At 40.9% G+C, this 18,577-nt stretch overlaps 1 protein-coding gene across 1 annotated transcript in view; it reads right to left on the bottom strand.

The window, feature by feature from the left end:
• Positions 1-3,666, bottom strand: part of CALCRL (calcitonin receptor like receptor) — a 137,632-nt gene extending 133,966 nt beyond the window's left edge. Inside the window, exons 1-2 of the mRNA XM_053712849.1 lie at positions 3,571-3,666; positions 2,992-3,136 (exon numbers count right to left, since the gene is read on the bottom strand). Coding sequence (XP_053568824.1) covers positions 2,992-3,136; positions 3,571-3,666 — 241 coding nt within the window. The remainder of the gene's footprint in view (positions 1-2,991; positions 3,137-3,570) is intronic.
• Between the last annotated feature and the right edge of the window lie 14,911 nt (positions 3,667-18,577).

The raw sequence follows: 18,577 nt of genomic DNA, 5'->3' as shown, positions 1-18,577 counted from the left end.
AAGTGAGACATGTGGAACCTTCCCCTTGGGGGTAGTTCCTTGAATTCCAGAAGATAACCCTGAGAAACTATTTCTAGTGCCCAGGGATCCTGAACATCTCTTGCCCAAGCCTGAGCGAAAAGAGAGAGTCTGCCCCCTACTAGATCCGGTCCCGGATCAGGGGCTACTCCTTCATGCTGTCTTGTTAGCAGCAGCAGGTTTCTTGGCCTGCTTACCCTTGTTCCAGCCTTGCATCGGTTTCCAAGCTGGTTTGGTTTGCGAAGCATTACCCTCTTGTCTAGAGGCTGCAGAGTTGGAGGCCGGTCCGTTCCTGAAATTGCGAAAGGAACGAAAATTAGACTTATTCTTGGCCTTGAAAGGCCTATCTTGTGGGAGGGCGTGGCCCTTACCCCCAGTGATGTCTGAGATAATCTCTTTCAATTCTGGCCCAAAAAGAGTTTTACCCTTGAAAGGGATATTGAGCAATTTTGTCTTGGAAGATACATCCGCTGACCAAGACTTTAGCCAGAGCGCTCTGCGCGCCACAATTGCAAACCCAGAATTTTTCGCCGCTAATCTAGCTAACTGCAAAGCGGCATCTAAAATAAAGGAATTAGCTAACTTAAGTGCGTGAACCCTGTCCATAACCTCCTCATACGGAGTCTCTCTACTGAGCGACTTTTCTAGTTCTTCGAACCAGAACCACGCTGCTGTAGTGACAGGAATAATGCACGAAATAGGTTGCAGGAGGTAACCTTGCTGTACAAAAATCTTTTTAAGCAAACCCTCCAATTTTTTATCCATAGGATCTTTGAAAGCACAATTATCCTCGATAGGAATAGTAGTGCGCTTGGCTAGTGTAGAAACTGCCCCCTCGACCTTAGGGACTGTCTGCCATAAGTCCTTTCTGGGGTCGACCATAGGAAATAATTTCTTAAATATAGGAGGGGGAACAAAAGGTATGCCGGGCTTCTCCCACTCCTTATTCACTATGTCCGCCACCCGCTTGGGTATAGGAAAAGCGTCGGGGTGCACTGGAACCTCTAGGAACTTGTCCATCTTGCACAATTTTTCTGGAATGACCAGTTTGTCCCAATCATCCAGAGTAGATAGCACCTCCTTAAGCAGTGCGCGGAGATGCTCTAATTTAAATTTAAATGTCACAACATCAGGTTCTGCCTGTTGAGAAATTCTACCTGAATCTGAAATTTCCCCATCTGACAAAACCTCCCTCACGGCCCCTTCAGATTGGTGTGAGGGTATGACAGAGCAATTATCATCAGCGCCCTCCTGCTCTACAGTGTTTAAAACAGAGCAATCGAGCTTTCTCTGATATGCAGGCATTTTGGATAAAATATTTGCTATGGAGTTATCCATTACTGCCGTCAATTGTTGCATAGTAATAAGCATTGGCGCGCTAGAAGTACTAGGGGCCTCCTGCGTGGGCAAAACTGGTGTAGACACAGAAGGAGATGATGTAGAACTATGTCTACTCCCTTCATCTGATGAATCATCTTGGGCAACGTTACTATCTGTGGCAGTACTGTCCTTATTTTGTTTGGACGCTATGGCACAATTATCACACAATTTTGAAGGGGGAGACACATTGGCTTCCATACATACAGAACATAGCTTATCTGAAGGCACAGACATGTTAAACAGGCTTAAACTTGTCAATAAAGTACAAAAACCGTTTTTAAACAAAACCGTTACTGTCTCTTTAAATTTTAAACAGTGCACACTTTATTACTGAATATGTGAAAAACTATGAAGGAATTGTTCAAATTTAACCAAATTTTCACCACAGAGTCTTAAAGCATTCAAAGCATTGCACCCCAAATTTGAGACCTTTAACCCTTAAAATGAAGAAAACGGAGCCGGTTAAAGTTTTAACCCCTCTACAGTCCCAGCTACAGCCTTTGCTGCGACTTTACCAAACCCAGGGGGTATACAATACCAAATGAAGCCTTCTAGGAACCTTTTCAAATACTTTGAGACCCACACACATGCAGCTGCATGTCCTGCTCTCAAAAGAAAGTGCGCAGTAATGGCGCGAAAATGAGGCTCAGCCTACTACAGGGAAGGCCCTTCCTGACTGAAAAGGTGTCTAAACCAGTGCCTGACGTTAAAAAAACGTTCCCCAAATTTTATAAGTGTGAATATCAACATCAATCTTTATAAAAAGCCCAAATAAAGCAATCGATCTTGCCCATAAAAATGTCTACCAGTTTTATAGCCCACATTAAGCCCTTTATTCTGAATTTGATTAAGAAAATGGCTTACCGGTCCCCATGAGGGGAATGACAGCCTTCCAGCATTACACAGTCTTGTTAGAAAAATGGCTAGTCATACCTTAAGCAGAAAAGTCTGCTGTTTCCCCCAACTGAAGTTATTTCATCTCAACAGTCCTATGTGGAAACAGCAAACGATTTTAGTTACTGCTAATCACCACATACTCTTCACCATCTCCGTGGAGATGTTGCCTGTGCAACGGCAAAGAGAATAACTGGGGTGGGCGGAGCCTAGGAGGGACTATATGGACAGCTTTTGCGGTGCTCTTTGCCATTTCCTGTTGGGGAAGAGAATATTCCCACAAGTTATGGATGACGCCGTGGACCGGACACACCAATGTTGGAGAAATGAGGTTAGCATAGAGAGATCCAAGAGTGGTCTCTACATTCCATTATACCTTTCCTTTCTATAAGCTGTGTTTCTTTACTTAAGGTCCAAGAGAGACCTATTAGATTTGATATGGAAGGTCCCCTTATGAATAGGCACCATGTATTTAATTTTGCCATCACTAACTGTTTTTATTTCATAGGTGAGCTGTGCAGAATGTTTCCTATACCATTATAGATCTAAGCTGGACTGTAAATTTTTCCTTCTGTACTGAATGGCAATTTCCTTTGTGTTTATACTGTTTGTATGCCTAATTTAAGCACCTCAATAAAAATTTAATAAAAAAAAAAAAAAAAAAAACCTGATGAACAGGAGGCAAATAAATGCAATTACCTTCTTTTCTTTGTTCAGGTTCCTTCATTATTTTTTGATAACATTCATATTGCGCTGTCATGATTTTGGTGCGAGTGACCCGATCATGATAGTTGTTCTCTGCTTCAACGCTCACAGGCTCTTCCTGCGCAGCAAACACGCAAACCTTAAAAAATACAATAATACATTTTACCGAGTATATCAATTATAAAGAATATTTCAAACAAACGTATCCACACATTAAACACCATAATGTAACATTCTTATTAACCAAAAATCTAAACATTCTGATGATCAAAAATTAGAGAAACGTTAAATGTATAGTTTATACAGTCTGACATTGTTTTTTTGATGGGTTGTCAGAAGATCAAGTTCCCCTTCACTAAAGAGAAGGAAATCCTCCTTTCAGAGTCTCAAACCACTTCATAGATTTATCAGATCACAGACAATGTTCCCAACTAGAGAACCTGTCCGCCCCTTAATCGCAGGGAGCATCCACTTCCCACATTTAACACGGGCTCCAAAGCTGCTTCATAAATGATATGACAATCATTTGAACTTTAGAGAGACAAGTGACAGCTCATTTTAAAGAAGGGTTACATGAGGGTCAGATTTACTCTGGTTACTGATGCTGTAGGTGATCCCAATTTTAATGGTGGTCAGACATTTCTTAGCGGTAAACACGTAACATCTCATTTGAAAGGGCAGAGTCTGCTATTCTTATGCACGCAGCTCCCCTAATGTACACAGTTAAGCTACCTGCATGCAGATTCCTGTGCCTTCTCAGACTGCCAACGACATGCAACATCACTGCTGGCACTAACTATGTACTTATTTCAGATGACCATGCACATAGCTTACACCTGTGTATACCCAGAGAGCCGTCAGCATGAGAAACGATATCACAAAGTCCGAGAAGCAAAGTGTATTGCTTCCTATCAAATTCTAATTGCACTGCTATGCTTGCACATTTTTTTTTTAAGGGTTAATATAACCCCGCTTTAGAAGAAATTATAGTATATTTGGTGTTCTAGAAATTGCGGCAGGAAACATATACAAAGAACCAAACGGGGAATGCGGAAAAAACTCTGACCAGGCCATAACCATTCCTCAGAAAAAAGGTCAGAAGTCACAGGTGAAATACTATCAAGTGAGAAAAGAAAAAAGGATTTTAAAGGGGCATTCAGTTCTCCATATAAGGATTAATTGTGTATAGTGAAACAACTTTGCAGTGCACTTTCATTGTTTATTTTGCTTGTTTTTCATGTAATTTTATTCTGAAAATTGTTATTTTTCCACTTTCCCATGAGAGGCTACAGCACATTCTCCTAGATGGTGCACAGAGATTGCTTTATAAGTATAGGCGCTCATTCTTATTTGTCCCTAATTGGCCACAACAACGGAGATAAGGTAGGCAATACTTTGCGGCTGTATAAAGGATGTTTCCCAGGACTGAAAAACAATTAAAATGTTTCTAAAAAATAAATTATAGTTTACTGGGAACTTAAAAGGATATTAAACCGCAGTTTTTTTTTCTTTCATTATTCAGATAGAGCATGCAAATTTAAGCAGCTTTCTAATTTACTTCTGTTATTAATTTTCCTTCATTCTCTTGCTATCTTTATTTGAAAAAGCAGGAATAAAAGCTTTGGAGCCGGCCCATTTTAGGTTGAGAACCTGGGTTGTGCTTGCTGATTGGATAGCTAAATGCAGGCCCCAATCAGAAAGCCCTATCCAGGGTACTGAACAAAAAATAGGCCAGCTCCAAAGCTTTCATTCCTGCCTTTTCAAATAAAGATAGCAAGAGAACGAAGAAAAATTGATAATAAGAGTAAATTAGAAAGTTGCTTAAAATTGCATGCTCTATCATGAAAGAAAAAATTTGGGTTCACTATCCCTTTAACTGAACTTAAAAGTCAAGATAAAACTTTCATGATTCGGATAAAGCATGAAATTTTAAACAACTTTCCAATTTACTTCTGTTATCATATTTCCTTTGTTCTCTTGGTATCTTTCATCGAAGAGTAAATCTAGGTAGGCTCATAAGACCTCAGGAGTGTGCATGTCTTTTTTACACAATGTTGCAAAAAACTGCTGCCATAGAGTACTATAGACACGGGCACACTCCTGAGCTCTTATGAGCCTACCTAGTTTTACTCTTCAAAAAAAGATACCAAGAGAACTAAGCAAATTTGATAACAGAACTAATTTGGAAAACTGTTTAAAATAGCATGCCCTATCTGAATCATGAAAGTTTAATTTTGAATTTACTGTCCCTTTAACTGATGTATTTCTGATTATATGTAATGAGTTTAAAGGGATATACAAGAGCAAATAATGCTCTTATTGCCCTACTGTTTGCATATAACTGTGCTTAAACCCTGCAAAAGGGTCAAACACATAGTTAAACTCAGCACCAGAACAGCAATGCTCTACTAGGGCCTAGCTAAAGACATCCGGTGAGTAGTGCATTGCTCGTTTTGTGGCTACCTAGGTATGCTCTTCAACAAAGGATACCAAGGGAAATAAGTACATTTAATAATATTAGTCAAATAGTAAAGTTTCTTAGAAATGCATGCTGTATCTGTTGTATTTTCATGTAATGTTTTATTTAATATGAATTGTAGGCAGAAAAATACTCTATGTACTTCAACTGGTAAAAATAATGAGACACTGAAGAAGAGAATCTCCTACCAGGTAATGTTTAATGTTCATGCACAAACACAATCCAGGCTGAAGCAGATCCTTGTTTCAAATAGGTAGAAACTGAACTATCAGGAAGGAAAGAGCTTTGTGTAGGAAGGGGAAGCCTTGAAACAGACAGAATCTTCCTCAGAATATTCAATGAGGCACAAGGTACTGCAATCAACTAACACCTAAATATGTCACTTTGAGAGAGTGACAGAAACATAGATATTTTAGTTAAAAGGGACAGTCTACTCCAGAATTGTTATTGTTTAAAAAAGATAGATAATCCCTTTTATTAAAGGGCCATAAAACCCAAATGTTTAAACAATTGAAAGAAATGCAGTATAGCTGTAAAAAGCTGACTAGAAAATATCACCTGAACATCTCTATGTAAAAAAAGAAAGATATTTTACCTCAAAAGTTTCTCAGTAGCCACATCCCATTGTAAAGGACTTCTAAGCAGCAAATCAGTATGTCTGTCCCGGGACAGCCGATGAGATGAGCCTCGTGCACTCTCATCTTATTTCCATATTCAGTGTAGGGAAGTTTACAATGAAATCTCATGAGAGTTAAGTCAAATCTCATGAGATCACAGTAAAAGAGTTCATGACCTCAGCACGGCTGATGCTGATTGGCTGCTGTTCATTTCTTTATTTTTTATTTTTTTTACCTGCATCTGGGCTGCAGCTGAGTATAACTTTTTACACAGGACTTACCCTGCTGAGCTGAGGAAATTGTGAGGTAAAATATCTTCCTTTTTTACATAGAGGTGATATTTTCCTGTAAGCTTTTTACAGTTACACTGCATCAGTTTCAAGTGATTTAGCATATGAGTATTATGTCCCTATAACCATTCCCCAGTTTTTCACACCCAACACTGTTATATTGTCTTCAAAAATGATGATCTGTAAAAACAGAACAAAAAGAGTGCAACAAAGTGCACAGGAGGACGATCTAAGTGCAGATTAAACAGTGAGTAGTTTATTGAAAAAAAGAATAGAAAGATGTACACTCACAAGTCTACCCTCAAACATATGAGGTATGTAAAAGCGTTGGTTTAAAAGTTGTATACAAACAACATTCCACATCAAGTATTTCTTCCTTACTTTCCCCTGTGTGTCTTAGTAGGACTTCTTGTGGGTATGTTCCAGTTAACACCAGCGTGTCATCGCCGTGAATATTCCCTCACTATGATTATACTTAAAGGGACATAATACACATATGCTAAATCACTTGAAACTGATGCAGCATAACTGTGAAAAGCTGACAGGAAAATATCACCTGAGCATCTCTATGTAAAAAAACATAATTTATGCTTACCTGATAAATTTATTTCTCTTGTAGTGTATCCAGTCCACGGATCATCCATTACTTGTGGATCACCCACAGCAGAGCTGCTATATAGCTCCTCCCCTCACTGCCATATCCAGTCATTCGACCGAAACAAGACGAGAAAGGAGAAACCATAGGGTGCAGTGGTGACTGTAGTTTAATTAAAATTTAGACCTGCCTTAAAAGGACAGGGCGGGCCGTGGACTGGATACACTACAAGAGAAATAAATTTATCAGGTAAGCATAAATTATGTTTTCTCTTGTTAAGTGTATCCAGTCCACGGATCATCCATTACTTGTGGGATACCAATACCAAAGCTAAAGTACACGGATGATGGGAGGGGACAAGGCAGGAACTTAAACGGAAAGAACCACTGCCTGTAGAACCTTTCTCCCAAAAACAGCCTCCGAAGAAGCAAAAGTGTCAAATTTGTAAAATTTTGAAAAGGTGTGAAGCGAAGACCAAGTCGCAGCCTTGCAAATCTGTTCAACAGAGGCCTCATTTTTAAAGGCCCAGGTGGAAGCCACAGCTCTAGTAGAATGAGCTGTAATCCTTTCAGGGGGCTGCTGTCCAGCAGTCTCATAGGCTAAGCGTATTATGCTCCGAAGCCAAAAGGAGAGAGAGGTTGCCGAAGCTTTTTGACCTCTCCTCTGTCCAGAGTAAACGACAAACAGGGCAGATGTTTGACGAAAAGCTTTAGTAGCCTGTAAGTAAAACTTCAAGGCACGGACTACGTCCAGATTATGCAAAAGACGTTCCTTCTTTGAAGAAGGATTAGGACACAATGATGGAACAACAATCTCTTGATTGATATTCCTGTTAGAAACCACCTTAGGTAAAACCCAGGTTTGGTACGCAGAACTACCTTGACTGAATGAAAAATCAGATAAGGAGAATCACAATGTAAGGCAGATAACTCAGAGACTCTTCGAGCCGAGGAAATAGCCATCAAAAACAGAACTTTCCAAGATAAAAGTTTAATATCAATGGAATGAAGGGGTTCAAACGGAACTCCCTGAAGAACTTTAAGAACCAAGTTTAAGCTCCACGGGGGAGCAACAGTTTTAAACACAGGCTTAATCCTAACCAAAGCCTGACAAAATGCCTGGACGTCTGGAACTTCTGCCAGACGCTTGTGCAAAAGAATAGACAGAGCAGAGATCTGTCCTTTTAAAGAACTAGCTGATAAGCCTTTGTCCAAACCCTTTTGGAGAAAGGACAATATCCTAGGAATCCTAACCTTACTCCATGAGGGTCCGGCCGAAAGAGGAGGAATGGTACACCAGACGCCAGCAGAGGAGGGGGAGGTAAATGTTGTCAATTTATCTCCAAGACCGCTCAGTGACATTGAATTACGTGTGCTCAGTAAGGGTCTCTCATTTTGCCCGACTGAGCTACCGGACACTTTTGAACTTACTGTTGAATTGATGTGGTTCTTTAGATTATTACGGTTAAAAGCTTTTTTCAGCAATATTCCACATTTACCTAATGCTGAGTTACAGGTCACTGATAATGAGATGTTGGATTTAGATAAATTTGGTTTACGTAATAAAAGTAGTTTTTCTCCACCATGCACTAACGCTGGCGTTGAGACATTCATTAAGGTGGTAGATAACCAATTTAAATCTTTAATCAACAAGAAATGCTGTAATAAACATGAGTTTATAATGTGTAATCTAACGAATGATGAAAAATGTGCATTGACCATGTTACAGAATGATGCTAGTATAACCATTAAAAATGCAGATAAAGGTGGGGCAGTGGTTGTCTGGGATACTAATGCATATATTGTTGAGGCCTTACGCCAGTTAAATGATGTATCTGTGCACACTGAATTGTCAGGGGATCCAACCTTAAAGATACAGACACAATTTTTGGGCTTGTTAGATCGTGCCTTGCACCATTGTATAATCAGTAAGAAATTATATGATTTTTTATTTATCCAGCACCCCATTGTACCAGCTTTTTACTTGACACCAAAAATTCATAAAGACCCCATAAACCCCCCAGGGCGCCCCATAGTGGCCGGTATTGGCTCTATCATGAGCAATGCATCTAAGTTTATGGATAAAGTTTTGGCACCTCTGGTACACACAGGCAAATCCTACATTAAAGACACTAATGATTTCCTGGTTAAGATAAAACAATTTAGTGGTCTTGATGATGATGTTGTACTTGCTACATGGGATGTTTGCAGTTTATATACTGTTATCCCACATAATGTGGGTATTGAGTGCATTCGCAAAAAAAACTGCATGCATGTGGCGACTACAATAATACTCAGATAGGTTTCATGATTGACCTATTGGAAGCTATTTTGACCCAAAATTACTTTCTTTTTGACAAAAATTTTTGCATGCAGAAGACAGGCACAGCGATGGGGTCAAATGTGGCCCCATCCTATGCCTGTCTGGTCATGGATTTCATAGAGGAATCTATTGTTTACAATCATCCTCTGTTTCAGAAACATTGCCTTGCATGGCATAGGTATATAGATGACCTTTTTATTTTTTTTTTTATTATTTGGCAGGGCAGCCCCGAGTGTTTAAATCAATTAAAAAATGACATTGAAAGATCAGCATCATTTATAGTATTCACTGCCAAACATAATTACACTAAAATTGAATTTCTTGACACTTTGGTTTACAAAGAGAATGGTCATTTAAACACAGACCTTTATGTCAAGACAACTGACAAAAACACATTACTTCATATGAATAGTTTACATCCTCCTGCTATATTTAAATCAGTACCTAAATTTCAATTTCTCAGGGTTGATAGAATTGTCTTGGACCCCTCAGTTAAGGTAAATAGACTTAATGAGATTCAATTAAAATTTAAAGAGAGAGGATACTCTGAGAAAGAGTTAACAGAAGTGAGGTCAAATTTCCAGTCTAGAAAGAGTCACCCCAACAATAATAGGTTAACTTTTGTCAGTACATACAATACTCTAAGCTATAAGATACAAGGTATTCTTAAGCACAATTGGCATATCCTAAAGGAGTCATGTCCTGACATTGAAGAATTTTCCCCAACTCCCTAGAGCAGCATTCCGTAAGGGGTACACCTGTGGCAAAAGGATCGTTAGATCTACTGTCAACTCTGATAGTAATAAGTCTCCTTTTTTTGGGAAACCTAAGAATGGCACCTTCCCCTGTTTGGGTTGTCCACACTGCAACAGTGTCATTAAAGGGGGTGAAATCTGTCACCCCAACTTCGGGTGTAAATTTAAAATACCGGGGTTTTTACCTGTAACTCATCCTACGTTGTATACGCCCTTAAATGTCCATGTGGGATGTTATACATAGGTGAGACCACCCAAAGGGTAAGGGACCGTATAGGACAACATAAGTCGACTATCAGAAATGACAGTACTAAAGACCTTCCTGTGCCTGCTCATTTTTTAAAAATGGGACATCAAGTAAACCAACTTCGGTTTATGGTATTTGATCAAATAAAAAGAAAACCTAGGGGGGGTGATAGACATAGAGAGCTTCTATACAGAGAGGCTAAGTGGATATGGAAATTAGACACACTTTACCCTAAAGGCATGAATAGGGAGTTTGATCTTAATCCATTACTATGATTTTATTTTTATGTTTCTCTAGTTTATATCCCTTTCAATCTAGATGGCTATGTATTCATCTTTAATTGTCCCCTTCTCATATGATGTTTTTAATTTAGGCCCTTTAGGATACCAATTTTGGCTATATGGGGTTAATTAAATGAATTTTACTAGGTATGAGAAAAGTTTTGTCTCTCTTGTGTAACCCCGCCTTCTACATGTGCTCCTATTGGTCCTTGTTTTAATTGACTGTGCTATAAAGTGTTTGCTTGTGCATTACATTTTTAGCTTGACAAAGGGGCAGTAGCCCCGAAACGTTGCTGTTCACTTTAATAAAAGCCCTTTCACTTCATTGAGTGCATCATCATTTGCTTTTGTTTGCTTACTCCATGAGTAACTCTTGGATTCACACCAATAAAGATATTTACGCCATATCTTATGGTAGATTTTCCTGGTGACAGGCTTCCGAGCCTGTATTAAGGTATCAATGACTGACTCGGAGAAGCCATGCCTTGATAGAATCAAGCGTTCAATCTCCATGCAGTCAGTCTCAGAGAAATTAGATTTGGATGATTGAAAGGACCTTGTATTAGAAGGTCCTGCCTCAGAGGCAGAGTCCATGGTGGAAGAGATGACATGTCCACTAGGTCTGCATACCAGGTCCTGTGTGGCCACGCAGGCGCGATCAGAATCACCGATGCTCTCTCCTGTTTGATTTTGGCAATCAGTCGAGGGAGCAGAGGAAACGGTGGAAACACATAGGCCAGGTTGAAGAACCAAGGAGCTGCTAGAGCATCTATCAGCGTTGCTCCCGGGTCCCTGGACCTGGATCCGTAACAAGGAAGCTTGACGTTCTGGCGAGACGCCATGAGATCCAGTTCTGGTTTGCCCCAACGATGGACCAGTTGAGCAAACACCTCCGGATGGAGTTCCCTCTCCCCCGGATGAAAAGTCTGACGACTTAGAAAATCCGCCTCCCAGTTCTCTATGCCTGGGATGTGGATCGCTGACAGGTGGCAAGAGTGAGACTCTGCCCAGCGAATTATCTTTGAGACTTCTAACATCGCTAGGGAACTCCTGGTTCCCCCTTGATGGTTGATGTAAGCCACAGTCGTGATGTTGTCCGACTGAAATCTGATGAACCTCAGTGTTGCTAACTGAGGCCAAGCTAGAAGAGCATTGAATATTGCTCTTAACTCCAGAATATTTATTGGGAGGAGTTTCTCCTCCTGAGTCCACGATCCCTGAGCCTTCAGGGAGTTCCAGACTGCGCCCCAACCTAGAAGGCTGGCATCTGTTGTTACAATCGTCCAATCTGGCCTGCAAAAGGTCATACCCTTTGACAGATGGACCCGAGAAAGCCACCAGAGAAGAGAATCTCTGGTCTCTTGATCCAGATTTAGTAGAGGGGACAAATCTGAGTAATCCCCAGTCCACTGACTTAGCATGCATAATTGCAGCGGTCTGAGATGCAGACGCGCAAATGGCATTATGTCCATTGCCGCTACCATTAAGCTGATTACTTCCATGCACTGAGCCACTGACGGGCGTGGAATGGAATGAAGGACACGGCAAGCATTTAGAAGTTTTGATAACCTGGACTCCGTCAGGTAAATTTTCATCTCTACAGAATCTATAAGAGTCCCTAGGAAGGAGACTCTTGTGAGTGGTGATAGAGAACTCTTTTCCACGTTCACTTTCCACCCATGCGACCTCAGAAATGCCAGAACTATCTCTGTATGAGACTTGGCAATTTGAAAGCTTGACGCCTGTATCAGGATGTCGTCTAGATACGGAGCCACCGCTATGCCTCCCGGTCTTAGAACCTCCAGAAGTGAGCCCAGAACCTTTGTAAAAATTCTCGGGGCAGTGGCCAACCCGAAGGGAAGAGCTACAAATTGGTAATGCCTGTCTAGAAAGGCAAACCTTAGGAACCGATGATGATCTTTGTGAATCGGTATGTGAAGGTAGGCATCCTTTAAGTCCACTGTGGTCATGTACTGACCCTCTTGGATCATGGGTAGGATGGTCCGAATAGTTTCCATTTTGAATGATGGAACTCTGAGGAATTTGTTTAAGATCTTTAGATCCAAGATTGGTCTGAAGGTTCCCTCTTTCTTGGGAACCACAAACAGATTTGAATAAAATCCCTGTCCTTGTTCCGTCCGCGGAACTGGATGGATCACTCCCATTACTAGGAGGTCTTGCACACAGCTTAGGAATGCCTCTTTCTTTATCTGGTTTGCTGATAACCTTGAAAGATGAAATCTCCCTTGTGGAGGAGAAGCTTTGAAGTCCAGAAGATATCCCTGAGATATGATCTCCAACGCCCAGGGATCCTGAACATCTCTTGCCCACGCCTGGGCGAAGAGAGAAAGTCTGCCCCCCACTAGATCCGTTTCCGGATAGGGGGCCGTTCCTTCATGCTGTCTTGGGGGCAGCAGCAGGCTTTCTGGCCTGCTTGCCCTTGTTCCAGGACTGGTTAGGTTTCTAGGCCTGTCTGGAATGAGCAACAGTTCCCTCTTGTTTTGAAGCGGAGGAAGTTGATGCTGCTCCTGCCTTGAAATTTCGAAAGGCATGAATATTAGACTGTTTGGCCTTTGATTTGGCCCTGTCCTGAGGAAGGGTATGACCCTTGCCTTCAGTAATGTCAGCAATAATTTCCTTCAAGCCAGGCCCGAATAAGGTCTGCCCCTTGAAAGGAATTTTGAGTAATTTAGACTTTGAAGTCACGTCAGCTGACCAGGATTTAAGCCATAGCGCCCTACGCGCCTGGATGGCGAATCTGGAATTCTTAGCCGTTAGTTTAGTCAAATGAACAATGGCATCAGAAACAAATGAGTTAGCTAGCTTAAGCGTTCTAAGCTTGTCAATAATTTCATTCAATGGAGCTGTCTGGATGGCCTCTTCCAAGGCCTCAAACCAGAATGCCGCCGCAGCAGTGACAGGCGCAATGCATGCAAGGGGCTGTAAAATAAAACATTGTTGAATAAACATTTTCTTAAGGTAACCCTCCAATTTTTTATCCATTGGATCTGAGAAAGCACAACTGTCCTCAACCGGGATAGTGGTACGCTTTGCTAAAGTAGAAACTGCTCCCTCCACCTTAGGGACCGTCTGCCATAAGTCCCGTGTAGTGGCGTCTATTGGAAACATTTTTCTAAATATAGGAGGTGGGGAAAAGGGCACACCGGGTCTATCCCACTCCTTGCTAATAATTTATGTAAGCCTTTTAGGTATAGTAAAAACGTCAGTACACACCGGCACCACATAGTATCTATCCAGCCTACACAATTTCTCTGGAATTGCAACTGTGTTACAGTCATTCAGAGCAGCTAATACCTCCCCAAGCAATACACGGAGGTTCTCAAGCTTAAATTTAAAATTAGAAATCTCCGAATCAGGTTTCCCCGAGTCAGAGATGTCACCCACAGACTGAAGCTCTCCGTCCTCATGTTCTGCATACTGTGACACAGTATCAGACATGGCTCTAACAGCATTTGCGCGCTCTGTATCTCTCCTAACCCCAGAGCTATCGCGCTTGCCTCTTAATTCAGGCAATCTAGATAATACCTCTGACAGGGTATTATTCATGATTGCAGCCATGTCCTGCAAGGTAATCGCTATGGGCGTCCCTGATGTAATTGGCGCCATATTAGCGTGCGTCCTCTGAGCGGGAGGCGAAGGGTCTGACACGTGGGGAGAGTTAGTCGGCATAACTCCCCCCTCGACAGAACCCTCTGGTGATAATTCTTTTATAGATAAAGACTGATCTTTACTGTTTAAGGTGAAATCAATACATTTAGTACACATTCTCCTATGGGGCTCCACATGGCTTTCAAACATAATGAACAGGTAGGTTCCTCTGTGTCAGACATGTTTAAACAGACTAGAAATGAGACTAGCAAGCTTGGAAAACACTTTAAAACAAGTTTACAAGCAATATAAAAAATGTTACTGCGCCTTTAAGAAACACAAATTTTCCCAAATTTTGAAATAACAGTGAAAAAATGCAGTTACACTAACGAAATTTTTACAGTGTATGTAATAAGTTAGCAGAGCATTGCACCCACTTGCAAATGGATGATTAACCCCTTAATACCAAAAACGGAATAACAAATGACAAAAACGTTTTTTAAACAGTCACAACAACTGCCACAGCTCTACTGTGGCTTTTTACCTCCCTCAATATGACTTTTGAAGCCTTTTGAGCCCTTCAGAGAAGTCCTGGATCATGCAGGAAGAAGCTGGATGTCTGTGTCTGTAATTTTTGCTGTGCAAAAAACCACTAAAATATGCCCCTCCCACTCATATTACAACAGTGGGAAGCCTCAGGGAACTGTTTCTAGGCAAAATTCAAGCCAGCCATGTGGAAAAAACTAGGCCCCAATAAGTTTTATCACCAAACATATATAAAAAAACGATTAAACATGCCTGCAAATGTTTTAAAATACACTTTTATAAGAGTATGTATCTCTATTAATAAGCCTGATACCAGTCGCTATCACTGCATTTAAGGCTTTACTTACATTACTTCGGTATCAGCAGCATTTTCTAGCAAATTCCATCCCTAGAAAAATATTTTAACTGCACATACCTTATTACAGGAAAACCTGCACGCTATAACCCCTCTGAAGTTACCTCACTCCTCAGAATATGTGAGAACAGCAAAGGATCTTAGTTACTTCTGCTAAGATCATAGAAAACGCAGGCAGATTCTTCTTCTAAATACTGCCTGAGATAAACAGTACACTCCGGTACCATTTAAAAATAACAAACTTTTGATTGAAGAAATAAACTAAGTATAAAACACCACAGTCCTCTTACGACCTCCATCTTTGTTGAGAGTTGCAAGAGAATGACTGGATATGGCAGTGAGGGGAGGAGCTATATAGCAGCTCTGCTGTGGGTGATCCTCTTGCAACTTCCTGTTGGGAAGGAGAATATCCCACAAGTAATGGATGATCCGTGGACTGGATACACTTAACAAGAGAAATATGATCTGATACTGATATTGTACAGTAACAATATGATTTTAAATAACTCAGAAAATAAAAAACGCTCAAAATACATCAACACATATTTTATTTAATTAACCAATAAAAATAAAGTAGTTTTAGACTTACTCTTGTGAAAAGAACAGAAGATGAAGTCTCAGAAAATAATTTGACATGGTTGGTCTTGATAGGTTAATTTCCTATTTATCTGTAAAGAGAGAAAAAAGGAAATACCATACACAAGTGTACTTTATGAATGCTATTGTATGTCCCTTTAAAATAAATAGTTCAACTAAAACGGGTCATTCACTTTATATTATAATTAAACCTTATAAAGTGCAGGTCGACTTTTTCCAGATGTCTAAACTAGTTTTATTTTCTGCTGTTCATAGAGCAAGTACACAACATATCACATTTATCACTCTATAAACAAATACGCCAGCCGTCAACCAAAAAATAAACACATGAGTAAACCAAACATACAAAGTCTTAATAATGTTTTATAGAATTAAAAGCAGAAACTCATTTGATGGAATTATTATAAAGATATGGTAGTCAAAAATGGATGAAGGCATCAGCAACTTAGAGACCATTCTTGGTGTTTAGTGTCCATTTAAATTAGGTGAACTGTATCATACTTAAGTATTTAGTATGTACTTCAGCCACTATAATTAGAGTAGAAAAAACATAATTTATGCTTACCTGATAAATTTATTTCTCTTGTAGTGTATCCAGTCCACGGATCATCCATTACTTATGGGATATTAACTCCTCCCCAACAGGAAGTGCAAGAGGATTCACCCAGCAGAGCTGCTATATAGCTCCTCCCCTAACTGCCATTACCAGTCATTCGACCGAAAACATGCAGAGAAAGGAAAACCATAGGGTGCAGTGGTGACTGTAGTTTAATGGAAAAATTACCTGCCTTAAAGTGACAGGGCGGGCCGTGGACTGGATACACTACAAGAGAAATAAATTTATCAGGTAAGCATAAATTATGTTTTCTCTTGTTAAGTGTATCCAGTCCACGGATCATCCATTACTTATGGGATACCAATACCAAAGCTAAAGTACACGGATGACGGGAGGGACAGGCAGGCTCTTTATACGGAAGGAACCACTGCCTGAAGAACCTTTCTCCCAAAAACAGCCTCCGAAGAAGCAAAAGTGTCAAATTTGTAAAATTTGGAAAAAGTATGAAGAGAAGACCAAGTTGCAGCCTTGCAAATCTGTTCAACAGAAGCCTCATTCTTAAAGGCCCAAGTGGAAGCCACAGTTCTAGTAGAATGTGCTGTAATTCTTTCAGGAGGCTGCTGTCCAGCAGTCTCATAGGCTAACCGTATTATGCTACGAAGCCAAAAGGAGAGAGAGGTAGCCGAAGCTTTTTGACCTCTCCTCTGACCAGAATAAACGACAAACAGGGAAGACGTTTGTCGAAAATCCTTAGTTGCCTGTAGATAAAATTTCAGGTCACGGACTACATCTAGATTGTGTAGCAGACGTTCCTTTTTCGAAGAAGGATAAGGACACAAAGATGGAACCACAATCTCTTGATTGATATTCCTGTTAGTGACCACCTTAGGTAGGAACCCAGGTTTAGTACGCAGAACTACCTTGTCTGAATGAAAAATCAGATAAGGAGAATCACAATGTAAGGCAGATAACTCAGAGACTCTTCGAGCCGAGGAAATCACCATTAAAAACAGAACTTTCCAAAATAACAACTTGATATCAATGGAATGAAGGGGTTCAAACGGAACCCCCTGTAAAACATTAAGAACTAAGTTCAAACTCCATGGTGGAGCAACAGTTTTAAACACAGGCTTGATCCTAGCTAAAGCCTGACAAAAAGCTTGAACGTCCGGAACTTCTGACAGACGTTTGTGTAAAAGAATGGACAGAGCTGAAATCTGTCCCTTTAAGGAACTAGCGGATAAACCCTTTTCTAAACCTTCTTGTAGAAAAGACAATATCCTCGGAATCCTAACCTTACTCCATGAGTAACTCTTGGATTCGCACCAATATAAGTATTTGCGCCATATCTTATGGTAAATCTTTCTGGTAACAGGCTTCCTAGCCTGTATTAAGGTATCAATAACTGACTCAGAAAAACCACGTTTTGATAAAATCAAGCGTTCAATTTCCAAGCAGTCAGCTTCAGAGAAATTAGATTTTGATGTTTGAAGGGACCCTGGATCAGAAGGTCCTGTTTCAGAGGTAGCGACCAAGGTGGACAGGATGACATGTCCACTAGATCTGCATACCAAGTCCTGCGTGGCCATGCAGGCGCTATTAGAATCACTGATGCTCTCTCCTGTTTGATTCTGGCAATCAATCGAGGAAGCATCGGGAAGGGTGGAAACACATAAGCCATCCCGAAGGTCCAAGGTGCTGTCAAAGCATCTATCAGAACCGCTCCCGGATCCCTGGATCTGGACCCGTAACGAGGAAGCTTGGCGTTCTGTCGAGACGCCATGAGATCTATCTCTGGTTTGCCCCAACGTCGAAGTATTTGGGCAAAGACCTCCGGATGAAGTTCCCACTCCCCCGGATGAAAAGTCTGACGACTTAAGAAATCCGCCTCCCAGTTCTCCACTCCCGGGATGTGGATTGCTGACAGGTGGCAAGAGTGAGACTCTGCCCAGCGAATTATCTTTGATACTTCCATCATTGCTAGGGAGCTTCTTGTCCCTCCCTGATGGTTGATGTAAGCTACAGTCGTGATGTTGTCCGACTGAAACCTGATGAACCCCCGAGTTGTTAACTGGGGCCAAGCCAGAAGGGCATTGAGAACTGCTCTCAATTCCAGAATGTTTATTGGTAGGACACTCTCCTCCTGATTCCATTGTCCCTGAGCCTTCAGAGAATTCCAGACAGCGCCCCAACCTAGTAGGCTGGCGTCTGTTGTTACAATTGTCCAGTCCGGCCTGCTGAATGGCATCCCCCTGGACAGATGTGGCCGAGAAAGCCACCATAGAAGAGAATTTCTGGTCTCTTGATCCAGTAGGGGACAAGTCTGAGTAA

Source organism: Bombina bombina, chromosome 1 (genome assembly GCF_027579735.1).
Source record: "Bombina bombina isolate aBomBom1 chromosome 1, aBomBom1.pri, whole genome shotgun sequence".
Taxonomy (NCBI): domain Eukaryota; kingdom Metazoa; phylum Chordata; class Amphibia; order Anura; family Bombinatoridae; genus Bombina; species Bombina bombina.
Note: the sequence above shows the minus strand (reverse complement) of the source record. Positions and strands in the feature narration are given on the sequence as shown.